Source organism: Nothobranchius furzeri, chromosome 10 (assembly GCF_043380555.1).
Source record: "Nothobranchius furzeri strain GRZ-AD chromosome 10, NfurGRZ-RIMD1, whole genome shotgun sequence".
NCBI lineage: Eukaryota > Metazoa > Chordata > Actinopteri > Cyprinodontiformes > Nothobranchiidae > Nothobranchius > Nothobranchius furzeri.
In genome coordinates, this window is record NC_091750.1 from 35,632,354 (window position 1) to 35,657,088 (window position 24,735).

A 24,735-nucleotide genomic window follows, 5' to 3' on the forward strand; every position below is an offset into this window, starting at 1 on the left:
AAATAATCACCTGATTGGATCACACTGAAGAGGATCAATTATCCATTCGACACATGAATTTATTGAGCTTATTCATCTCCGACTCTGTAATTACAGATGTTTACAGCTGCAGAACCAGAACATTCAGCGGGGCAGTAGTTTACACAAACAGCAGCAGGGCATTGTGGGTACTGTAGTTCATTTTATTGCCTGTAGACTGCTTGTCCTCTTCATGATGTTTGGGACAAACAGAAGTCCAGACGCCCTCTCTATGGTTTCTATGGGAACCAGGAAACGCTCCAGAGGAACCTTATCATCAATTGGCTGATTGGGTAAAACATATGAGCGAAGCTCCACCCCTCTGCCATCCGCCTGCTCCAGAATCAGCACCTGAGGAGAGATGAGACAGGTGGACTCAGAAGGTGGGAAAGTGTTTTGATGACATCCCAGAATGATCAGATTTACCTTGAAGAAGTGTGTAGGCACAGCAACGTGGTTTTGTCCTATCACCTGGTACCTCACGTAGAGTTTCCCATCATCTTCTTTGCTAAGAAAAAACTGTCACTGATGGATGTCTTCCTTTGGCCCCACCCCCAAATACAATGGTGTTTGAAAAGAGATTACCTGGGCAGGTAGAGTGGGCCAGTGCACACATAGACATTGAGGTAGCGTTTTGTCAGAGAGCGGCAGAGCTTCTCCAGGTTGTTCCAGGTGTTCTGATTCAGGTTAGGGTTCTGGAGACAAACAGGGTTCACTTCAAATCAGGTTCAACAAAACTAGACTTCCCTAAACCTGGTTTGATAAAACCAAGATTCAACAGGGCGGCATGTGTGGAGTTAGCATGTTCTCCCAATACAGGTGTGGAGTTAGCATGTTCTCCCAATACAGGTGTGGAGTTAGCATGTTCTCCCAATACAGGTGTGGAGTTAGCATGTTCTCCCAATACAGGTGTGGAGTTAGCAAGTTCTTCCCCTGCAGGTGTGGAGTTAGCATCTTCTCACAGTACAGGTGTGGAGTTAGCATGTTCTCCCCCTGCAGGTGTGGGGTTAGCATGTTCTCCTAGTACAGGTGTGGAGTTAGCATGTTCTCCCAGTACAGGTGTGGAATTAGCATGTTCTCCCCCTGCAGGTGTGGAGTTAGCATGTTCTCCCAATACAGGTGTGGAGTTAACATGTTCTCCCAATACAGTTGTGGAGTTAGCATGTTCTCCCCCTGCAGGTGTGGAGTTAGCATGTTCCCCCTTGCATGTGTGGAGTTAGCATGTTCTCCCAGTACAGGTGTGGAGTTAGCATGTTCTCCCAATACAGGTGTGGAGTTAGCAAGTTCTTCCCCTGCAGGTGTGGAGTTAGCATCTTCTCACAGTACAGGTGTGGAGTTAGCATGTTCTCCCCCTGCAGGTGTGGAGTTAGCATGTTCTCCCAATACAGGTGTGGAGTTAACATGTTCTCCTAGTACAGGTGTGGAGTTAGCATGTTCTCCCAGTACAGGTGTGGAGTTAGCATGTTCTCCCCCTGCAGGTGTGGAGTTAGCATGTTCTCCTAGTACAGGTGTGGAGTTAGCATGTTCTCCCAGTACAGGTGTGGAGTTAGCATGTTCTCCCCCTGCAGGTGTGGAGTTAGCATGTTCTCCCAATACAGGTGTGGAGTTAACATGTTCTCCCAATACAGGTGTGGAGTTAACATGTTCTCCTAGTACAGGTGTGGAGTTAGCATGTTCTCCCAGTACAGGTGTGGAGTTAGCATGTTCTCCCCCTGCAGGTGTGGAGTTAGCATGTTCTCCCAATACAGGTGTGGAGTTAACATGTTCTCCCCCTGCAGGTGTGGAGTTAGCATGTTCCCCCTTGCATGTGTGGAGTTAGCATGTTCTCCCAGTACAGGTGTGGAGTTAGCATGTTCTCCCAATACAGGTGTGGAGTTAGCAAGTTCTTCCCCTGCAGGTGTGGAGTTAGCATCTTCTCACAGTACAGGTGTGGAGTTAGCATGTTCTCCCCCTGCAGGTGTGGAGTTAGCATGTTCTCCTAGTACAGGTGTGGAGTTAGCATGTTCTCCCAGTACAGGTGTGGAATTAGCATGTTCTCCCCCTGCAGGTGTGGAGTTAGCATCTTCTCACAGTACAGGTGTGGAGTTAGCATGTTCTCCCAATACAGGTGTGGAGTTAACATGTTCTCCTAGTACAGGTGTGGAGTTAGCATGTTCTCCCAGTACAGGTGTGGAGTTAGCATGTTCTCCCCCTGCAGGTGTGGAGTTAGCATGTTCTCCCAATACAGGTGTGGAGTTAACATGTTCTCCCAATACAGTTGTGGAGTTAGCATGTTCTCCCCCTGCACCTGAGGAGTTAGTATGTTTCCTGGAACATGATGTAAACTTTGAACCTGATTATTTCAGGTACACCACAAGTGTTCCCTCAAACCTTAACAAACGGATTCGGCTCAGGTTAATTTGTTTCTGAGACTAAAAACTGCACCAGAGCATGAAGAGATTACAGCCTTATTACCATAGACAGGCAAACGTCACCAACTCTAACCCAGGTGTTCTGTTACCTGAGGAGCTACATTGCTCAGGTAGAAGGTGTCATCCATGGCTTTCTGACTCCACTTGTGATTGGCTGCAGCAGCCAGGTGACCTCTGTCGAAGCCACTCCCCCTGTAGTCGTCATTAGTTGCTCTGTGGAAAACGTGCACACTGCCAGCAGAAGAGAGAAATGGTTATGGTCCACCTGTCATCACCTGCACCCATTTGTTTACAGTGTTTGCTTCACCTGTCGTCCTCTTTGAAGTCGCAGAACTTCCTGTTTGAGGGACCCGTCAGGGAGGTAGGGTTGAGTCTTTCTATTACCCAAGATGCAGTGCGGGTGCGAGGATCATAAGATGTAATGTAGGACTCTCTAGTCTTGATGTTGGCCAGTGAGGGAAAGCCATACTTCATCACTGCTCCAGAGCCACCTGGACTGACCTTGGTAAGGAAACATCAGGTAAATTCAATTCAAGTTTATTTATAAAGCGCCAAATCACGACAAGAGTCGTCTCAAGGCACTTCACATAATAAACATTCCAATTCACAGTTCATTAAGCCAATCAGAAATAATGTTACCTATATAAGGAACCCAGCAAATTGCATCAAGTCACTGACTAGTGTCAGTGACTATACAGCAATCCTCATACTAAGCAAGCATGCAGTGACAGTGGAGAGGAAAACTCCCTTTTAACAGGAAGAAACCTCCAGAGAATCCTGGCTCAGTATAAGCAGCCATCCTCCACGACTCACTGGGGATCGAGAAGACAGAGCAGGCAGACACACACACACACACACACACACACACACACACACACACACACACACACACACACACACACACACACACACACACACACACACACACACACACACACACACACAGACAAGTAATGTGTCTATAGTTATATTGTGATGTCTTAGTAAATATTGTATTTGGTGAGAGATAAACTTTATTGTATTTATCCTAGTGGATAATTAAACGGATAAACTAGTATTAGCACATCAAAAGTGAATGAAAACAAAAAGTTATTATCAGGAGAGAGAATGTATTAGTGGTTAGCAGCAGTGTGCTAGTCGATGGCCCCCTCCATGAGGCCACCACAGCTGAGCAGAACGTCATTGTAGCTTCTTCTGGGGAGAAAAACACTTACAGAGAAAATAAAGTTAACAGCTGAAATTGCACAAAATAGTACAGTTAAAGAGCAGACTGTAGAAGAAAGCAGTAGAGTGTGAAAAGTGGTCAGTGTATGATTGAGTAAAAGCAACTTACAAATAAAAAGATCAGTGACTGTCAACCACTTATCGATTCAGCTGAAGCTCAAAAACAATGATTATTCTGCATTTTACCGTCAATTATAGCCTGTGGATCAAAACTCCTGACAAAGGCCTCGTCCACGTATGTGGCGATGGAGGCGGTCTCCCACCAAGGCTGCTTCAGAGCAGTGGCGGTTTTACCAATAGGCATAGGTTGGCGGCCACCTGGGGCCCCCTTATGTTGGGGGGGCCCCTAGCCCTGACTGCTGGCACCCCTCCGTTAATGCCACAATGGACTATTCCTTTAAGATGCCCATGCACAAACAGGAAGTGATTGGTCGTCATTCCACTCCAATCCAGGTGGTGGCAGTAATGCACCAAATTGTTGTTTGCCAAGTGCCATAAGACCACAAATAAAAATAAGAGAGGCGGGAGCATTCGTAACAAACTCGAAGCGGTAGTTCAAACATGAAGCATGAAATGTAGTGGCTCCAATAAGAGAAAGAAGCAGCTCGCTTTAAAAAGCTTTTATCTTCACTTCCAAAAGTGACGTCGTTTTTCAGTATAAACATCAAAAGGAAGAAGAAAGGAAAGACAATGGAACATGTTTAAAGGGAGGAAAACAGAGACCAAAATGGAAAATAGAAGAAAAAGAAAGGTCAAAGCATAAGAGCACTGACAGGAAGAAGAAAGCACTCAAAGGGAGAGAAAGACAGGAAAAAAGAGGACTAATAAAAAGGGAAAATAACTCGTGTCAGAAGAAGGGAGAGTTTCGCAAATCCAGTTAAAGATAAGATCGTCTAAATTTTAGTGTAAGGGGTCTCATGTCTGTGTTCGCCCTGGGCCCCCAAATTGCTAAATCCGCCACTGCTTCAGAGCAAGCACTGGTTAGGAAATCTAAATAATTTGGAAGGAACTTTGGGTTCATTATACTTCTTTTGCGTATTCCTACTGTGAATTTCTTCTGATTGCATTATTAGACACATCTTGGATTTAATTTGCTGTACTGGACTCACTCTGAATGACAGCATAAGTATTTCCATCTCATTCTCTCCTTACATTTAATACTGTCTACACCATCAAACCTCTTCCTGTAATAACTTTTAGGAAACTTAAAAATATCAACATGGACAATTTTCAGTTAGGTACTGATACACTTGAGGAATCATTACAAACCATTTCTCCACCAGATTTAGTTAACTTTTATAACCAAGGACTTGTTGGCATTGTGAATTCAGTTGCCCCACTCAAACCCGATCCGTTTCATTTACACACACCTGCCCCTTTGTCCGCTCCCAACCCCATGACCCCGTCTCACTCTTTGAAATGTTCAAAAGTTGGCAGCCCTGTTATCGGTACTTTCTACTCCTTACTTTTTTTAAAAAATAACCTCGTTACTCCCACTTCGTTTCGGCTTTTTGTTACGGATTGTCGTCGGTGAAAAACAAAGTTTTGATTGTGGTTGGATGAGATCTACCATTCCGACATGCTATTGGTCAGCGCAACTGCACGTGACACAAATCACGTGACACTCCAGGATGTAAGACTGCTAGCAAACGTATGTTGTAGCAGTAGCATTGGGCGGAGAGGCAAAAGAACTTGCTTGAATAAGACGTCTGAACCGTCTGAACCAAGTACCCGTGAGGACGCAGATAGCCTGGAAGACAAGCCGACCCCAGTGCTTCCCTGGCCGTACCTGGAAGGATTTTTTCAAATGGTTGGATGCAAAAACAACTCATTCCGAAGGCGCTGCAAGCTCTGTGCACCCAAGTCCCACGAGCCGATGGCTTTCAAAACCTCACCGTCTAACTTGAAAAAGCATATTGAGGTAAGCTAAAAGTTTCATATTATCACTCGATTATTGACAAAATATTGTAGTAACATAATAATGGTAGATTTTCACTGTTCGCCAATTGCCTTGCTACGCCTGAGCACATGCTATGGCTCGCTTACTAGCCGTAAGCTAAGATTTAATGTTGCAAGTTTGTTTGTTTGTTTGACATTTTAAATTAGACTCTAGTCAAATATTATCTGAGCTTATATTGTTGCTATGCAATACTTCGAAGTTATTTTAACCCTTTGATGCATGAATTATGAAATATTCAACCATGATTTTTTAACAGTTTTTTTCATTCGTCTTTAGGTGTGTATGAAACAAATTTCATTTTTACGTATTTTTGTGACATTTAATTTACAAATAATTTCTTACATGTGCACCTCAGTGGACAGCGTGCATTCTGAACATGAAATATGTTGGCTTGACTTACTGAAGTCCAAATGGAGGGGCTCACATGCAATAAAGTCTTCAACAGCTGTGCTTAATAGTAAAAATAAACAATTTTGAGTACCTGTCCACTGTAGTGACCATTATGCATCAAAGGGTTAAATTGTGCAAATCTATAGTCTACATCTGGTTGGTAAAGCATGTACTAAACATAGGCATGATCCTGTCTGTGTTGAGAGTGTGCGCTCAGACCCTAAGTGTCTCTGTTAAGAGGTTATCAGCCAAATTTAGTTGAAAATAAATTAAAGTCATGTGGGGGACCACAAAGAGTCACACCCAGGTTCTTTTGACTGTTTGAATGTAAATGTTGACGCCTTGCTGCTGCCTACTCCGCACAGGGAGCTTCCTGTTTGTATGTAAATGAGTTAACGCTTTGCAACTGAAACGCAACAGCCGACTCGGAGCAGAGAGCTAAATAGAGTTGGTGAACTAAAGATTAGAATGAAACCTACCTTATTCACACTTTCTACACAATGAAAGAACTCAAAAACCTACTTCTGGCCTGACGACATTCCTGCCATGCAAATGTATGCAGTGGTGTGAAAAACCATTTGCCCCCTTCCTGATTTCTTATTCTTTTGCATGTTTGTCACACAAAATGTTTCTGATCATCAAACACATTTAACCGTTAGTCAAAGAGAACACAAGTAAACACAAAATGCAGTTTTGAAATGATGGTTTTTATTATTTAGAGAGAGAACAAAATCCAAACCTGCATTGCCCTGTGTGAAAGAGTAATTGCCCCCTGAAGCTAATAACTGGTTGGGCCTCCCTTAGCAGCAATAACTGCAATCAAGCGTTTGCGATAACTTGATACGAGTCTTTTACAGCGCTCTGGAGGAATTTTGGCCCACTTATCTTTGCAGAACTGTTGTAATTCAGCGTTATTTGAGGGTTTTCTAGCATGAACCGCCTTTTTAAGGTCATGCCCTAGCATCTCAATAGGACTCAGGTCAGGACTTTGACTAGGCCACTCCAAAGTCTTCATTTTGTTGTTCTTCAGCCATTCAGAGGTTGATTTGCTGGTGTGTTTTCGGTCATTGTCCTGCTGCAGCACCCAAGATGGCTTCAGCTTTAAGGCTGATTCATGCTTCTCCATCTGCGTCAGCGCGGAGACACGCAACGCCGTTATCCGTTCTTGCGTAGGGCTCCGGCAGGCACGCAAGTACGTACGGAGTCAAGCCCACTTTTTTAAATATCCGTCGAACGAGACGGATTACGCAAGCTTGTGACTGGTTGGTCCAGAAACCTGAGATCCCTTCCGTCATGACGCCATTTCCTTTAAATTTGTCAACAGTGCCGGAGTCGTGTGTGGTAAACAAGTAGATATGGACCAGTTCGAGGAACGTCTAGCGGAGGAAGTACGGAAATATGAACATTTATATAATCCGTCTTTGAAAAACTATAAAGATGCCCAGGTCATTTACAACTCCTAGAAGGAAATTGCCCACATTTGCATGAAGAAGTGGAGGAGCATGCGGGACAAATTTGTCCGAATTAAAAAAAAAAGCTTGAGGGGCACCAGTGGCGATCCACGTAGCAAAAAGGTTCCGGCTTTTTATGTTATGCTTTCGTGGTTGGAGCCGCACATAAAGCATAGACCCACATCTTCAAATTTCAAGGTAACTACTTTAGCACGCTATGTTTGTACTTCCTGGTTGTCTGTGCTTCCAGCTACACATGGCGCTAACTAGGGATGCACCGATCAGGTTTTTTGCTGCCGATCACCGATACCGATATCAAAGAATGCTGATCACCGATACCGATCACGTGGATTGGCCAGAAATTTTCTACAACATTATGAGTGCTACAAACTATAATCTGGGAATAAAGGAAATGCAACCTAATCTAAAATGGTCTGTATTCGGTTTGTCATGGTGTGAAAATTTAACCTCACAGTTATTGTGACCAAAATTACCACGGTTTTCGGTATTATCGCGGTATGTTTTTTTTTTTTTTTGAACGTGCTACATTTTCACACAATTAAATAAACCCTGTATGTCAGGAAAATATTGTCGTCAGTTTGTGTCTAAATTTTGCCTAAAATGTGTTATTTTGTAATTATGTTGTTTATTTGTTTACATTTTTCCCCTTTAGTCTTTAAATACCAATTTTTGCCCATAACTTCTTATTTTATGTCTGTTGTCATCATTTAAAAATATTAGATCAAATGATACTCAGTACTCAAGTAGCCTTCTAATCAGATACTTTTTTACCCTTACTTGAGTAATAAACCCTATATCAGGAAAGTATTGTCCTCGGTTTGTGTCCTTCCAGTGAGCTTTGCAGATGTGGGAAAATGTCATCAGGCAGTAATCGTTGTTAAATTCATAATTATTCTCGGAGAGAGACCAACTCTTATCTGCCCCTGGGAGCCCCGTAATGCATAGCGTCATTTCAACATGGCGGTGTCCGCGACACGGTTTATATGCAGGTAGCGGCGCTGCGGCTGCTTTATATAGTGACTCGTTGCATTCTCCCTCAACCCAAATCCTCGGATTTTAGCTAAAACGCTAACGTTAGCTTGCCTTGCGTTGACTGTAGAGTTGTGGGTGATGGCCATGCAGATGTGTCATGAGATTTGAAGTGTTGCTGCCTTTCACAGACACTTTTTCTGCACGTGCTGCAAACAGGATAGCCGTCTTCTATCGGCTGTCCCTCGGCATTCTTCAAATATCCAAAAGATGCCCGTACTTCCCACTTTGTCTTCTTTGAGGGATAATAAATGTCCTGAGCACTGCCGTCTCCTCCTTTGGCCATTATTTCAGCTTTAGCTTCAAGAAAGTTTGGGTTGTAAACAACAAAGTGCGCATGTGCCGCCGGCAACTTCAGCAGATGATACGGTGGCTGGTAAGGGTCACCGCGCCTACACCGCAGCCACGGTAAACCACCGAGATAATATATGTTTTAAAAACAAGACGGTTATTATTATTGTCAACTTTTTTTTTTGCCGGGGTTTACCGCTACACCGGTTACTGTGACAACCCTACCTGATCGGTCTGCTTTGATCTATTTTGAAAACTCCGATTAAAACCGATAGGGGCGCTATCGGCCGATTACGATCAAATGCCGATCTATCGGTGCATCCCTAGTGCTAACAAGCTGCAGTTCTAGTTAAAAGCTTTCATCAAAGTCATCCAAATTCATCTTTCTATACTATTGTGATTACCTAAACCGATTAATAATTATATTTGCATTCTGTTTTTACCAGTGTATGTAAGTAATAAAGAGATAACTATACGCCTGTGTTTGTTGAACACCAGGCTTCAACTGAACCACCTCAGGACCAGGCCTCGTGTGGATCCTCACAGGATGAGGCCCCAGCTCCATCATCACAATTTCGGGGGTCATCGCTGCCTAACTCTCAACAGCAGGATGAATCCTCACTGGATCCTGCTCACATCACCTGCTCATCACATTCATCATCATCATCTTCAGCAAATTCATCTCCATCTCTCCATGCCTCCCTTGACCGAGAATCCATTTCAATGGATCAAACAACCTATGAGTGGCTAGAGTCCACCAGCACACCACGACCTGCTCTCAAAAAGAGGCGGCGCCAGCAGCAATTGGATGACTTCTTTTCTGACCAAATTGCTCGAATTGACAGACGCAGGAAAGAGCTCAGTGAGAGACTGCAGAAGGACGATGAATATGACCGATTTGGGCAGATGCTAGCCGACCTACTGAGGAGGGTCCCTGAACACAAGCAGGTGGTGGCCAGGCGCAACCTCATCTCGTGTGTGTGCGACCTTCTGGAGGACTGAAATGTGTTTTAAAGTTTTTTTTATTTGCATGTTTTAATTTTTATTCCCAATAGAAGTGTTTCATTTGCATGTTTCTTTTCTATTAAAAGCAAAGTCTCTTTTCTTCCATTTACAGTTTATTTTTTCATTTTCAGTTATTTGGCATCCGTTTGCACACAATATTTTGCACTCTTGACTAGGCTCCAAAGAGCAGACAGTTTCTTAAAAAAAATTCCACTACAACAGGGTTTATTCTTATTACGAGTAGCACTTGTATAACAAAATATGAGCTGTATAATCATTTAAACGGCAGTGAACAAGGCACTAGAAAATAGACCTGGTAAACAGAAACTAAAACAGAACACTACCATCAGGCGCTATGATTAGGATGGACAAAGTCTGTGAGTGTGCCACGTAACACAGTCTCCTCCTGCTGGTGACGAAAAGAATTGTGTCAGTTCATTCCTCACACAAATGGCATTCCTGTCTGAGCGGCTCTTGCACATCATCCTTGTGTTGACCGGTAGCAGATTGGAGTCACCGTCCACCATTCTCCGCCAGTCTCCAGGGTGCACCACTCCTGCCGAGTCGCTGTCAGCGAAAGTGGGTGGGATGTATCGGCTCTCTGGTGTGTTGGCATTATCGCAGTATGCCAGGTAGTTGTGGAGAACCACACACGCCTTTACAACCTTCACAGCTTTATCTGGGTGGAACTCGATGGCCCTCCCAAGAATTCGCCACCGCGCCGCTAGGATCCCAAAGCTGTTTTCAATGACACGCCGGGCTCTGGGAAGGCGGTAATTGAAGATCAGCTTCTACAAATTATGTCCTGAAAATAAAAACGGCAGCAATGAGTGTTATTCAACAGAACATAACCACAACTTAATACACATGACACACTTGCCATTTTGAATGTGAAACATATGGCTAGTCGCATACCTGGAAAAGGTCGCATTATGTTGATGTGCAGGGGGAAGGCAGCATCAGCAACTAGCCTGTGTGGTGCTTCGGTCCTGGTTCCAAGGAGAAACGCGGGAGGTGGCAGGTTCAACTTGTTGTTCAGCAGTGTGGAACCAAAGACACTTTCTTTAAACACACCACCATCACTTTCCCGTCCATACCCACCGACGTCCACCATAGTAAATCGATATTGGGCATCACATGTTGCCAACAGCACACTGGAGTGAGTGCCCTTGTAGTTGAAGTAGTCACTCCCAGCATTTGGTGGTGCTTTGATAGTCACATGTTTGCCATCCAGGCTCCCCACACAGTTTGGGAAGTTCCAAAGACGCCAAAAATCTGCTGCAATGGCTGCCCACTGGTTAGTAGAAGGACATGGCAGGTAATCCGGTTGCAGTGCTTCCCACAACGCACTGCAGACCTCTGAAACAATCGTCGACACTGTTGGACGCCATTTTGTAGCTGGAAGCTGTAGCCTGTTGACTGCTACTAGAAGTTAAAACACGCAGAGTCACTGCCAGTCTCTGGGCAACAGCTATCGGTAAGCTGTGTGTCCCCTGGTGATTTATCAGTGGTTTCAATCACCGAACCAGCTCATCGAATCTGTCAACCGACATACGACAATACCTGAAATGCATTTCCGCGCCCATGTCCCTCAAAGGTTGCACAAGTCCTGAAAATTTGCCTGTTGTCTGCCTAGACCTGTTTAGCAGACGGACATCCCACCGACGCCACTGTCTCCTTTTAAGCTCTCGCTGGTATTTCAGCAGGATAAGCATTTCTTCGTCTAGATCACAGTTCCAACTCGATCAAACTTCTCTGTCTCTTGTTGCTTTCCATTTTTCAGACCGCGGAAGTGATTTCCAAGGAAATAGTACGTCACTGTACTGCAACCTACGCTACGCCCTCTGTTGTCCTGGCAGAGAAATGCTTTACAACGCCCCTTCAGCAAACGGAGAAGTATGAGAGCAAAACACTTCCGTTAATCTGTGCGTGTCTGTCCCATGCGGAGCTGACGGAGAAGCATGAACCAGGCATAGTTGACGAAAAGATGGCCGGACATTCTCCTTCAGGATGTTTTGGTAGACGGTAGAATTCATGGTTCCATTTATCACAGCAAGCCTTCCAGTTCCTGAAGCAGCAAAACAACCCCAGACCATCACACTACCACCACCATATTTTACTGTTGGTATGATGTTCTTTGTCTGAAATGCTGTGTTACTTCTACGCCAGACGTAACGGGACATTTGCCTTCCAAAAATTTCAACTTTTGTCTCATCAGTCCACAAGGTATTTTCCCAAAAGTCTTGGCAATCACTGAGATGTTTCTTAGCAAAATTGAGACGAGCCCTAATGTTCTTTTTGCTTAACTGTGGTTTGCGTCTTGGAAATCTGCCATGCAGGCCATATTTGCCCAGTCTCTTTCATATGGTGGAGTCGTGAACTTTGACCTTAATTGAGGCAAGTGAGGCCTGCATTTCTTTAGAAGTTGTCCTGGGGTCTTTTGTGACCTCTTGGATGAGTTGTCTCTGCGCTCTTGGGGTAATTTTGGTCAGCCGCCCACTCCTGGGAAGGTTCACCACTGTTCCTTGTTGTTGCCATTTGTGGATAATGGCTCTCACTGTGGTTCGCTGGAGTCCCAAAGCTTTAGAAACGGCTTTATAACCTTTACCAGACTGATAGATCTCAATTACTTTTGTTCTCATTTGTTCTTAAATTTCTTTGGATCTTGGCATGATGTCTAGCTTTTGAGGTGCTTTTGGTCTACTTCTCTGTGTCAGGCAGCTCATATTTAAGTGATTTCTTGACTGAAACAGGTGTGGCAGTAATCAGGTTGGGGGTGGCTACAGAAATAGAACTCAGGTGTGAAACACCACAGTTGGGTTATTTTTTAACATGGAGGGCAATTACTTTTGCACACAGGGCAATGTAGGTTTGGATTTTGTTCTCTCCCTAAATAATAAAAACCATCATTTCAAAATTGCATTTTGCGTTTACTTGTGTTATCTTTGACTAATGGTTACATGTGTTTGATGATCAGAAATATTTTGTGTGACAAACATGCAATAGAATAAAGCTTGGTTTATGCTTGACGCGTCCGCGAGGTTCACACGGCTCCGCGCGGAAAAGTTGCGTCATTTTAACAACCACGCCCCTCCGCCGCGCCTCCGCACGGCCCAAACTTTCCGCACCGCGCACCTAGGAAAATTTGTAACCACGCGGACGGTCGGACGCGGAAAAACATGGCGGACTGGCAGAGGATATGGCAGAGGTTGGTAAATACAGACATTTGTATGATTCAGCTCTCAGAGATCACCGTGATCAACATGTTGTTAATAATTCTTGGAGAGAAATAGCTCGCACTGTCGGAAAAGACGAGGACGCTGTTAAAAATGCTGGAAAAACATGAGGGACCGATATGGGAAGGCAAGGAAGGGGAACAAAGGGAAAAGCGGTGATCCTGGTGGAAACAAGAATGCTCCACCAATTCTAAAAGAGCCGAGTTGGCTCTCGACTTTCATTAAACATAGAGCAACAGAAACCAACGTGACATCAGCCATGGTAAAGTTATTTTTCTGTTAAGGTTTAAGAAATGTGTCTGATCACAGGATTCATAGAAAGACTTTATATATTTTTTCTGTTAATGTTAAATAACAAACAGCTTCAATAAAATATGTGTATGTTAATTTTATTTTATTTATTTTAAAGGTTGAGGAGGATTCAGATGCAGATCTCCTCCAGTCTGATTCCCCAACCTCCCCTGTCCCAACGCCAATATGCCCAAGCACCCTCCAAGACACGTTTTCCTACAGTTCTCCAATGGAAAAGGTCTGCTCCTCTCCAGGATCCAGTGGTGGTACGTGCAGTTGTACTAAGACTTAGTTCAATTCAAAATTCAAAAATACTTTATTAATCCCAGAGGGAAACTGATTGCTGTAGTAGCTCAGAATAATAACAATAATCAAGTCATCAAAGAGGTGTTGTATATTACAATGGCTGTTGGCAGGAAGGATCTCCAGTAGCGGTCAGTGTTGCAGCCAAACTGAAGAAGCCTCTGACTGAAGACACTCTTCCGTTGTCGGACAGTCTTGTGAAGAGAATGCTCAGGGTTGTCCATCATTTTCTTGATTCTCTGGAGAATGCTTCTTTGCATTATCTCCTCCAGCGGTTCCGAAACTGCCGAAACTCTGGCTGAGTCCTTGAAAGGGCTTGGAGTTCCTCCATCTTGTTGGCCAGTGATCTCTCACATCGCCCGTTATGATCGATGGAAGAGATGGTTTGAATTTTCTCGTTCTCTGTCTCCGTTTTGCTCCCGCTCTGCACCCACGCTTCTTGCGTTTTAGCTCATTTGGGATTTGTGGCTTCAGTTGAGGTATTATTTCAGCCTTTCCAATGTTAATCAGCTGCTCCCGATTGTAAACCAGCTTGTTGTCATGGTTACGCATCATAACAAATGCTCAAAAAGTGAAAAAAGCTAAAAAAAAAATAGCAGTAAAAATCCTCCAAGCTTCACAGCACCAGAAACAGAAAAGTTAAGTGTCCAAAAAATACAGTTTTTCTTGAGAAACTAGAAGAAAAAATGCCCAAGAAAAGGCAAAACTTACATATAGTCAACAGAGCTACTCCGACATGCAGCCACCCAGAGCAGCGCAGTTCTGGAAAGAACGTTAATTGGAAATGTATTTTAAAATATTTACAAAACTGCTTTTCTGTTCAGGTTTAACCAGTGTCTTAATGAGTCCAGGCCCAGCACCAAAGAGGAGGAAGATGATGGATGACTTGTTGCTCAAAAGGCTCGACAGGATTGAGCATGACAGAGCTGTCCTAAATGACACCGAAGATATCAGATTTGGACGTGTTGTTGCTGACTTGCTTGGAAAAATACCTTCTGAGAAGAAAATGTCAGTCCAGTTCAAAATCTTCCAGCTGATGTATGAAGCTGTAGAGTCAAACAATTCACAGTAATTTTTTTTATGGTTTATTTTTTCATGTGAATGAACTCGGATTGAGTTAGAACCCAACCTTGAACACAATAAATGGTGTGACTTAACGCATTGAGTTGAGCTCTATTCCTTGTTGCCTAGAGAACTTAATTAACTGACTGCAGAATTGAAAGATGGGCACCCAAGGTACGCATCCAACTGCTGGCTCGTTTCAAGCGGGCCGGTCTTCTTCAAAGAGGAAAAGAAGAAGACCGGCCCGCTTGAAACGAGTCAGCAGTTGGATGCGTACCTTGGGTGCCCTGGAGAAACATTAGAGGTGCTGAGGTCCTCCCCAGCTGTGTGCCAGCTTTCACTTGAGCTTAATACGGCCCTGCCTGCCTCAGCAGCCTGTGAAAGACTGTTTGGTGTTTGCGGGGCTGATCTTCAGGCCAAGAAGAGCATGCATTGGCTCAAAGAACTTTGAGAGCCAGGTGCTTTTGCGGCTGAACAAGGCCTATTGGTAACTGTATGTTGTTCTGTGTGTGGACTGTTGTCCCTGCGGCATGACCCAAGCTTATTAATGTCATTTTTATTCCCTTACATTACTTCTATTTTTTACTTTAAGTAATTTTGAAACCAGTACTTTTATACTTTTACTTGAATAAAAAGCTTGAGTTGATACTTCAACTTCTGAAAAAGTCTTTTGAAAACCTTGTATCTATACTTTTACTTGAGTAATGAATGTGAGTACTTTTGACACCACTCATCCTAACACGTACAGCAGATTCCCAAAACCCACTAAAAAAACTTTCCCCGTTGCTTTTGGCTTACGTGAGGGTGCCCCCTAGTGGCGAATACATGTTACTGGTACAAGTCTGATTCCCAGTATCACATTAGACCGTACTCCGTGTCTGTATTGTATTCATATCAATGCTATTAGCAGTAATAAAATTATGTTTACCATGAGCCAATGCAACTATCAGTACTATAGATGAGGTCATTTTGGTGAATTGAAGCATAAAGTAGCATCTTCAGGAAGCAGGAAGTAGCATCTAGGATGACCTACAGCTGTCTGTATTTTCTCTACGGATTGGGCGATCGCGGTTTAAACGAAGTGGCTCAGAAAACCTTTGGGAGTGATCTGCATGATCAAAAATAAAACGGAGTCTTCTACGCCGTCGGAAAAGTCACGCAAGGCTGTCAAAAGCGCCGTCTTTTGCGCCGTTCTGAGAACGCGTCCGAAGTGCCTCGGTGCGGCGTTCAATGACCAGAATAAACGTCGTTTTTTACGGCGCTCCGAAAGACTACCTGAAGACGGCGTTCCGAAGGGATTTTCGCCGCTTTTTTCGGCGTTTTTTGTTTAAAGACGGCGATTTAGACGCCGTTAAATATCCTTAAGTGGGCGATTATTGATCCGACCGGCTTGCCATACATTTCCGTGTATCGGCTTACTTGACCGCGGTGTCAAACCGGTGCACTCACCGTCAGTTCGGAAGCCTGGATCGCTGGCAGTCCTGGAACTGGAATGACCGGAACCCGGCTCAGCAGCCCTGGCCTGTCCTCCTCCTCCTTCCCGCATCTGTTGCGCCACAGGTGGCTCAGGAAAGCTCCGACTCCCGCTCCGGACAGAAAAGTCACCCCGGCTAGACCTACTCGACCCATGCTTGTCTGGGCGCTTCTTGATGACGTCACCCACATCCACAACACAGAACATTCTCTGTACTATTGAACTAAATTTTTACTGTTTTCATTTGAATATTAATACCCCAATGATGATCCAGCATTTTTTAATATTTTCTTTGTATTTTCTTTTTTCATCGTTTCTGTCCTTCTAGGCATTGTAACTGTTACCAAAGCTCATATATTTGTATTTGTGAATAACTTAAATAAAAACAACAGAAAATTCTCTGTGAATGTCGTGTTTTAATAACCACATGAACCGTGTTAGTCAGCTGACTTGTTCATTTCTGATAATCACACATTAGACCCACATTTATAATAAAACACATTTGAGTTGTAACCAGTTTTCCAATAATTTCCCAAATACACAGTTAACGTGTCTGTGTTGTGAGGCAGTTGGAGGTTTTAGGATGTGAGGACTGTTGTAGAGTTATCTACTTACAGCTGTGGAACCTGCAAGCTGGGTAGCAGTCAGAAATGTTTGAGATCAGCTTCGTGTAGCGTTTTGATTCATGCAGGAACCTTGAAATGTCGGATAGAAGTCAGCTTGGGCCGTGTCTCCTTTAAATGATTGTTGTGATCAAAGGAATGAAAAGTTAATGGTCTAGAAAGACACTTTGTGACATTTGAAGTTTACTCCAGAAAGCTCTATAAAACTTTTATTAGTGCTCTGCTCTACCAGTTAAATAACAACTTTAATATCTGATTATGATTTACTAGTTGTTTATTTCTACTACAGTAAAACTTCCAGCCAGGCACAAAGTGGGACAGACGAACGCTGGGTTTATTTTTTAGTGTCCATCCATTTTCCCTGCTTATCTGGGGCCAGGTTAGGGTTTAGGGGCTCCTCCGGTGGAAGTAGGCTACTACGGTGTTCCCTGGTCAGAGAAGCATAGTCCCTCCATCATGGCTCTTCCCTTTGGTCTCCTGTTTGGATGCCTGGAAAACCTCACCAGGGAGGCGTCCATGAGGCATCCTAACCAGATGCCTGAGCCACCTGCCGGTGTGGAGGAGCAGAAGATCTACTCTGAGCCCTTCCTGGATGACCAAACTTCCCACCTGAGCTCTAAAGCTGGGCGGACACCATCGACATTAATATATGGACAATGGGTTTCCATAGGCTCCAATAACAAGTTTTTGTGCTAAAATGGGAGGTGGCCACCACCGACATTTTGACCGTGTCACATGTTCCGTCCAGCCCAGACAATTCCATAAAAGGGAAGAGAGGAGGAGCTGAGGGTGGGGCTGTAAGGCTGGGATCAACTGACGACGGCACTGTGCGACTTTTTCACCCGTAGCGCTCCGCTTCAGCTACGACTTCCTCGCAGGGCAGATCTCACGTGCCATGTGCTCACGATGCACGTCTGGTAGCAACACGTCGGACCTAAAAATATGCTAAAAATAGCAGTTTTTACACAACTTGCCTGTTGTCCTTCGGGAGTGCTGCAGGAGGACACACAGGGATTTATGGGGGTTGGATGAGGAAAACGAAATAAAGAAAGTAAATCTGTGTTTAGTGATCAGTTTAATTTGACATGAACACGACAAACATGCTTCCTCGACAATCCTTGTGAGTAAAAAACCGTGTAGAAATAAAAACGAACAACGTGTGTTATTAGGGAAATAGCAGGCGAGCGGTGTTGATGCAGGATTGCGCATGCGCCGTGAGCGGTTCTGATACTTTTTGGGTCGCAGTCGCTCGCAGCGCCGCTTCAACAGTGCGATACCCTCACGAGGAACGAGCAAAACATCAAACACGCCAGAAGTCCGTGCGAGCTCACGACTGCTGATCGGTAGCTGGTCACGTGGTGTTAATCGCCTCTCGTAACCCCCGGTACACTACACGACGCTCGGCGCTAAACTCGCCCCGATCTCGTGGATTCTCGCACGAGTGGAAAATCTGCTCAAAAAAGTGAAAAAGTTGCACAGTGTACGCCCGGCTTGAGGAGAAAGTTCATCACTGGTATCTGAACTCTTCTTGTTCTTCTGAGTGCTCCATCTGCAGGCCTGGCCCCAGAGGGGGGGCCACTGTGGCCAGCATTCCTATCATCATGAGGGCTGTTTGGGCTGCACTTTGTCTGATCAAGGACCTGCTTGCCGTTGGTTCCACACTCAAACCCCCTCTGCCAAGACGAGGCGGCAGCATTCATTTCCTTACGTCCTAAATCCTGCGTGGATGAACGCTAATTCTGGTGAAAGGATGATTTGTGTCGGATATCTTCATTAGCAGGTTTGTCATTAAATTAGGTACAACAATTTTTAAAATGATGAAAATGAAGCGGATGTTCAGGCTGACTCATGAGATGACGGCTAAACTGTGACCAGCAGAACGTTTCCTTTGTGAACATCTGTGAACCTCCCAAGGCAGATATTTAGAGCTCTCAGCTGCTGAGAGGTTGTTGGAGTTAAAGGGAAGGTACACCTCGGGTGTTTTGTTACACTGAGGCATTCTGGGTACTATAGTACATATTTGTGGAGCACCGGAGAAGCGTGGAGTGATGTCATGAAACCCAAACACTAGAAACATTCATCCACAGAATAACATTTTCAGCAAAACTGCTGAGAAGCCAGTCGCTCTGATGTCTGAGTGGGATGTCACATCCGGTCCCACCAGAAAACAAGATGAGCTGTTGGTGTGAGGGGGCGTGGTCAGGAGAAGGAGGCGGTGATTAGGCTGAGGGTCAGCAGGTAGACGTGTGACGTCAGCGGAGATCCTGCAGCATTTTCAGAGCAGCCACCTTTCTTCAGACAGACGTTCTTCTCACAGAACGTTCCTGCACAGGCATCCGCAACATCGTCAGTTCTAGCTGACACCCCCCTCCCCATGCACAAGCTGTGTCAGCATTCAGGTGTGCACTTACCTGTATAGGTGTCTGGACACACACAGCCCTGAAAGTCAACGCAGGTGCCGCCGTTCTGACAGACGAGTCGTTCCGAGTCACACGCATTCTCTGAGGGAGAAACGGTGACATGGAGTTGCTCTAAACTGGAAACAAGCAGAGTGACTGAGAGTTCGTCTGTGTTACCTTTACATCCGCCTCCACCTTCTCGCCAGGTGTAACCAGGTAAGCATGAGTCACAGCGCCTCCCCGTGACTCCAAGCTTACAGCGACAGAGTCCATCATCAGAGCAGTGAGGATGAGTACTGCCCTCAGGATTACACTCACACTCTGAAACACACACACGCACGCACGCACGCACGCACGCACGCACGCACGCACGCACACACACACACACACACACACACACACACACACACACCATGACCATCTTTGTGTTGGTACGTGTTTTTGTTCTAATGTGCTGGTTTTCTCACCGGCACAGATGTTCTCGTCATCCAGCGGCAGCGAGGCGTTTCTATAGTAACCGAGGCGACAGTACTGGCAGTTGTGTCCTCGTGTGTTGTGTTTGCAGCTCACACAGGTGACCACATTGATTAATTCGATGTAACTGCAACGGTTGGAGTGACCGTTACACTCACAGTCTAATGGAAACACATATATGGTGTCAGATGGGTGCCAAAACCTGTGCACGCGTATTCGCGTGCGAAGGGGACTCGCGCATGGAAGTTAGAACCTCTCGAGTGAAAATATACATGGCGACAGGTCATTTGTACACTGAGAGGGAGCAAACTGTGTCTGTGAGCGCACAAGGATGTGCACAAGTGACAAACCTGCGTGCGCGCATTGACCAAGGAGCACACTGCAGAGGAAAACATGCGCGGCAAACTTTCTGCGCGCTCGTAGGGAGGCTGCCGTGTGCATGTTTGGCCAATGCGCGCATGCAGGTTTGTCACTTGTGCACATGGATGTAATTTTCACTTAAGAAGTGGGGGGGGACACGGGTGTGTGTGTGTGTGGGGGGGGTGGGGGGGGTATGGTATGGTATCTTTACAGCATGCTCTAATGGGAAACAGGCTTCAACACAAACGGTTGTTTTCTGCTTGGTCCTAGAGCTCAACCAGTGTCACTTTAATATAGCGTAATATTGTTTTTGGATGGTAAAAAGTGCAGGGGTCAAAACTTGACTTTGGAAAAAGTGGGGGGGACATGTCCCCCTGTCCCCCCCAAAATTACGTCCATGCTTGTGCACATCCTTGTGCGCTCACAGACATAGTTTGCTCCCTCTCAGTGTAAAAATGACCTCTTGCCATGTAAATTTTCGCTCGAGAGGTTCTAACTTCCAAGCGCGAGTCCCGTTCGCACGTGCGATGTGGACCCGTGCACGCCGAATACACGTGCACGGGTTTTGGCACCCATCTGACCCCAAACACACACGGTTAGAAAACAAACCTCACTTACAGACACCCTCCACCCCCACCCCACATACACACACACACAGCCCCACCTCCAACACATTACACACACACCAAACAGGTGAGCATGGATGGGACAGAGGGATACAGATGGAGAGCACCAGCCTGACCGGGTTGTGGTCATTTTGAAACCTTTCAGGAATCTTTGGGCGTTCACGCTCTGCTGAGGAGTCGGGGCAGGTAAAGGTGGAAACTCAGCTACTGGAGAGCGATCTTACCCTGGAAGTTGACATAAATGATCTTGGACAACTGACTAAACTTTGGTCCTCCTGGGATCAGAATCTTCTGGGTGGCTTGAGACATGAAACCATGGAAACATCAGGTCAGGGGTCAACACTCCACTCACCAGCAGTCACATGGTTAGTTAGTAGTTCTGACTAATCACTCTTAATGACTTTTTCTACTGCGGCTGATGAAAACATGTCTTCTAGCCTGAAGGACAAAAGATGGGACTCGTTTGATACCTTTCTTCTCAAATCCTTTTTCGTCTATTGTCTTCTCCTCTTTAGGTTTGCTGCTCGTTAGCGCTTGCGTGAACAAACAAACAAATAAAAGTGTTGTAAATTATTGTAGTGACATTTTAATTTTGAGTCTTTTGTGAAACTTGCTTAAGTCGCTCATTTAAAGGAACTACTCCCCAAAATAAAGCCGTTTCAGGATTGTCCTCCAAAAGCTCCCCTGCTATCCGATTCACTTCTCTCTAATTCTACTTAACTACTTTTATTTGTTGTTTTTTCGTTTTACCTTTCCTCCGTTCTTGCTCGTCAGTTTCCTCCTTGTTGGACTTTTTCTTTTCTTCCAGCTCGACTTCTCCGGAGGGTTGAGCGATGTCCTCAGATGAAACACTTTCCTGCTTAGAAAGTGGACCACCGGCAGCTCCTTGTTCAGATTTAAACTCTGGATTATTTTCTTGCTCTGAATTTAAGCTCGCTGAAAGGTTTGATTCACTTAAGGTTCTAGAAACTTTGTCTGATGCCTCCTCTCTTTCTCCTCCAGAGGGAGGAACTGAAGATTCGACAGGAGGAGCAGGACCAGGAGTCTCCTTCAGAATGTCTGGACTTCCAGAGGATTGTAGCTCTGGGGGAGGAGCATTTGAAGACGGTGGACCGGGAGAAGGTTCCTTTGGAATTGTGACAGAAAGAGGTGAGTTTAGAGAAGTTACGCCCATTGAATCACCTGGAGTGTTAAAACATGGCTCTGTTGGAGGAGATGATTCACGACAGGACACTCCAGTAAAGACGACTTCAGTTGGTGATCCTACAAAAGGAACGTCTGAAGGAGGGATATCGATCGACGTAACTTGATCTGTAGAGGATGGTATTCCTGAAGTCGGCTCTGGAGGAGGTAACTCAGTAAATGCTTCTTTCAGAGGTACATCAGACAGAGGCACTTTTGGAGAACGTACACCAAGGGACTGGGTTACAGGAATAGCTTCATTAGGAGAACGATCCAAAGACTGTACATTCAAAGGAACATCTGGGAGAGAAGCATCCAGAGGAGGTTCTGAAAGGCTTTCAGCAGCAGAGGTGGTCCCATATCCTGCTTCCAGTGAATCCTCTACTTCTTGTGTGGTTGGCGCAGAACCAGTTGGCAGAAGATCTCCAAATGATGCCAGGTCTCTGGAAGGTGTTAGTTCTGGAGTGGTTGCTGAATTCGGGTCTTTGGACGATGGCACTACACCAACAGAAGGTGGAATAAGACTGGTCACCAGGTCAGCATTAAAATCCCCAGATAAGGTGAAGCCTGAAGTGGTGCTCAAGGATCCAGACATCGAATCAGTCTCAGAAACCCCCAGATTGCTATTTATGCCTGAGATTACTGGGTTGGTACTGCTGGGACCATAGCTACTAGTGGTCACACTGGGATTGGTGAAAACGGGTGTGAACAAACGGTCCCCAGTCTCCAAATCTGAGGTGTTTGGTGTAGCTGTTTCTCCTGAAGGTCCTGATGTCCTACTCAAGTCCGCTTCAGTCATCACTGAGCTGACAATGGTGGCAGGAAAACCTACAGGACTGTTGCCAGTGGTCTGGGATAAGTCTAACGGAACATCAGCATCACTTGTACAAGTGAAGCAAGTCGTAGTATCGGTGTTAACCATGAAACTACTCGTAGTACTACCACTACCAGTAGGACTGACTGTAGTAGTAGTATCAGCATCAGTAACTCTTTCTGGGGCAGTGATACTCCATGTGTCAGCGGTGGTAGAGCTACTGAACACATCTGATGTTGTAAGAGCCTTTTCTGTGCTCTCCACAGTACTCATTGTATACAAAAACACACTATTGGTAGTGGTAGAGGGCCTGTTATCAGTACTACCAGTATCTGAAGTAGTACTACCAATGAGTGCAGGTGTCCCATCAGCAGCGTTTATATAAGTCTGGGTATCACTAACGGTTTTAGGGTTAGTGGTGGCAGAGCTGTCAGTGAATGGAGTCAGAATTGGAGTAGGAACCAGAGCAGGGTCAGCCACTCCATCTGATGAGGCAGAAGGTCCATCAGATGCATCATAGTTAGACACACCAGTCGCTGTCAGAGAAAAAGAGTTACATTACAGAAAACTGGCTCAACTCTTCAAAATTAGATTTTCAGTTCCACTGAGCTTGTACGTAAAATAAACGTCTCTGTGCATTGGGCCAAGGTAAACTGGCATTTTATAAGCTCTCATTCACCTTTTAGAAAGCTCTCTCACTCTTGTTTCACAAAGTAGAAGTTAGCCGGAGGAGTGTGGTTTGAAACCAAGCCCCCATAATTCTGAGGTGAAAGTGAAGATAAGAAGAAGAAGAAGAAGAAGATGTAAAAGAAGAAGAAAAAGAAGAAGAAAGAAAATGAAAAAGAAGAAGAAGCAGAAGAAAAGAAAAAGAGGAAGGAAAAGTAAAAGAAAAAGAAGAAGAAAATGAAAATGAAGAAGAAAACAAGAAGTAAAAGAAGACAAAGAAAAAAGTAAAAGAAGAAGAAAAAGTAAAAGAAAAAAAGAAGTAAAAGAAGAAGAAAAAGAAGAAAATGAAAATGAAGAAAAAGAAAAGGAAAAAGAAGAAGCAAAAGTAAAAGAAGAAGAAAATGAAAAAGAAGGAAAAAGAAGTAAAACAAAACGAAAATTAAAAAGAAGAAGAAGAAAAAGTAAAAGAAAAAGAAGTAAAAGAAAAAGAAGAAGAAAAAGAAGGAGAAAAAGAAAAAGAAGAAGAAGAAAAAGTAAAAGAAAAAGAAGTAAAAGAAAAAGAAGAAAAAGAAGAAGAAGAAAAAGAAGAAGAAAAGAAGAAGAAAAAGAAAAAAGAAGAAGAAGAAAAAGAAGAATTAAGAAGAAGAAGAAGAAGAAGAAAAAGAAGAAGAAGAAGGAGAAGAAGAAGAAGAAGAAGAAATTTTCTATAGCGCCTCTCAAGATAAAAATCTCGGAAGGGGGAAAGTGCAGTTCCACTCTCAACCACTAGGGGCTGGCACCAGAAGCGAGCAAATCCTCATTGACTTCCATGTTAAAAATGCCCATTTGACAGCAGAGATAAACATGTTTACAGCCTGGTTAAAAGAACCATTTTAGATTTAATAGATCTAGTTTCGATTGCCTTGTAGATTTTCTGTTCAAGTGTAATTTAATACTTAAAATTTAGAATAATTAATGAGCATCGGAGCCACGTGACTTCAGAGCTAGCTCCAGAGAAAGGCCTCGGCTTTGCGCTGACAGATGTTCGGACATTTCAGCTTTGTCGCCTGACTCGCCTCAGACAAATCTTGATGTGGAGGCATTTTGAGTCAGTCATCCATGCCTTCATTACCTCTCGCCTGGACTACGCAAGTCATCCAGAACGCTGCTGCCAGGTTCTTGACAAATACGCACCGACGTAGCCGTATTACCCCTGTCCTGGAACATCTTCACTGGCTCCCTGTCATTTTCAGAGTACAGTTTAAGTTACTGACTTAAAGCACTCAACGACCTGGCACCTCCCTGTCTCTCTGACCTGCTCACTCCATATGTACCCACGTGCACGTTGAGGTCGGCTGACCTCCTGCTGCTGTGCACGCCCCGGATGCGATAGAAATCGCGGGGTGAGCGAGCATTTGTGCACGCTGCCCCAAAGCGTTTGGAACT

General features: G+C 44.7%; 3 protein-coding genes and 1 long non-coding RNA gene across 9 annotated transcripts in view; 1 reads left to right on the forward strand and 3 right to left on the reverse strand.

Moving 5' to 3' along the window:
• Window positions 1-41: 41 nt before the first annotated feature.
• On the reverse strand, window positions 42-16,394 carry endog (endonuclease G). The gene is made up of 6 exons (XM_015960443.3): window positions 16,142-16,394; window positions 2,737-2,930; window positions 2,519-2,660; window positions 604-713; window positions 445-526; window positions 42-369 (listed from the first exon to the last, which is right to left on the reverse strand). Exons 1-6 carry the CDS (start codon window positions 16,355-16,357, stop codon window positions 178-180), a joined length of 936 nt encoding a protein of 311 aa, XP_015815929.3. The 5' UTR covers window positions 16,358-16,394; the 3' UTR covers window positions 42-177.
• On the forward strand, window positions 5,138-14,787 carry LOC107386201 (uncharacterized). 2 transcript variants are annotated; one of them, XM_070555288.1, is made up of 3 exons: window positions 5,138-5,574; window positions 13,446-13,593; window positions 14,455-14,787. In XM_070555288.1, exons 1-3 carry the CDS (start codon window positions 5,233-5,235, stop codon window positions 14,700-14,702), a joined length of 738 nt encoding a protein of 245 aa, XP_070411389.1. In that variant the 5' UTR covers window positions 5,138-5,232; the 3' UTR covers window positions 14,703-14,787. The 2 variants fall into 2 exon arrangements, with proteins under 2 accessions (XP_070411389.1, XP_015815931.3); XM_015960445.3 differs by lacking the exons at window positions 13,446-13,593; window positions 14,455-14,787 and adding an exon at window positions 9,294-9,905.
• Window positions 9,896-13,469, reverse strand: LOC139072089 (uncharacterized). The gene is made up of 2 exons (XR_011521700.1): window positions 10,716-13,469; window positions 9,896-10,605 (listed from the first exon to the last, which is right to left on the reverse strand). It is a non-coding gene; the product is annotated as an uncharacterized lncRNA (long non-coding RNA).
• Window positions 16,395-16,562: 168 nt separating the features above from the next.
• Window positions 16,563-24,735, reverse strand: part of LOC107386303 (netrin-G2) — a 22,713-nt gene continuing 14,540 nt past the window's right edge. For 4 of the 5 annotated variants that reach the window (XM_054730307.2, XM_054730308.2, XM_054730305.2 and 1 more), the window contains 7 exons: window positions 21,399-23,180; window positions 21,119-21,181; window positions 20,873-20,947; window positions 19,656-19,823; window positions 19,366-19,509; window positions 19,201-19,290; window positions 16,563-19,113 (listed from right to left, as the gene is read on the reverse strand). In XM_054730307.2, coding sequence (XP_054586282.2) covers window positions 18,989-19,113; window positions 19,201-19,290; window positions 19,366-19,509; window positions 19,656-19,823; window positions 20,873-20,947; window positions 21,119-21,181; window positions 21,399-23,180 — 2,447 coding nt within the window. In that variant the 3' untranslated portion in view covers window positions 16,563-18,988. The remainder of the gene's footprint in view (window positions 19,114-19,200; window positions 19,291-19,365; window positions 19,510-19,655; window positions 19,824-20,872; window positions 20,948-21,118; window positions 21,182-21,398; window positions 23,181-24,735) is intronic. The other variant, XM_054730309.2, reaches the window with a different exon arrangement.

Bases quoted from the DNA above. Each gene is read 5' to 3' on its own strand.
- LOC107386201 (XM_015960445.3), top strand. From the start codon at position 5,233: ATGCTATTGGTCAGCGCAACTGCACGTGACACAAATCACGTGACACTC. The intron at 5,575-9,293 runs GTAAGCTAAAAG...GTTGAACACCAG, and splicing joins ACTTGAAAAAGCATATTGAG to GCTTCAACTGAACCACCTCA.
- endog (XM_015960443.3), bottom strand. From the start codon at position 16,357: ATGTGGGTGACGTCATCAAGAAGCGCCCAGACAAGCATGGGTCGAGTA. The intron at 2,931-16,141 runs GTGAGTGCACCG...TTCCTTACCAAG, and splicing joins TCCAGGCTTCCGAACTGACG to GTCAGTCCAGGTGGCTCTGG. The intron at 527-603 runs GTAATCTCTTTT...GTTTTTTCTTAG, and splicing joins GGCCCACTCTACCTGCCCAG to CAAAGAAGATGATGGGAAAC.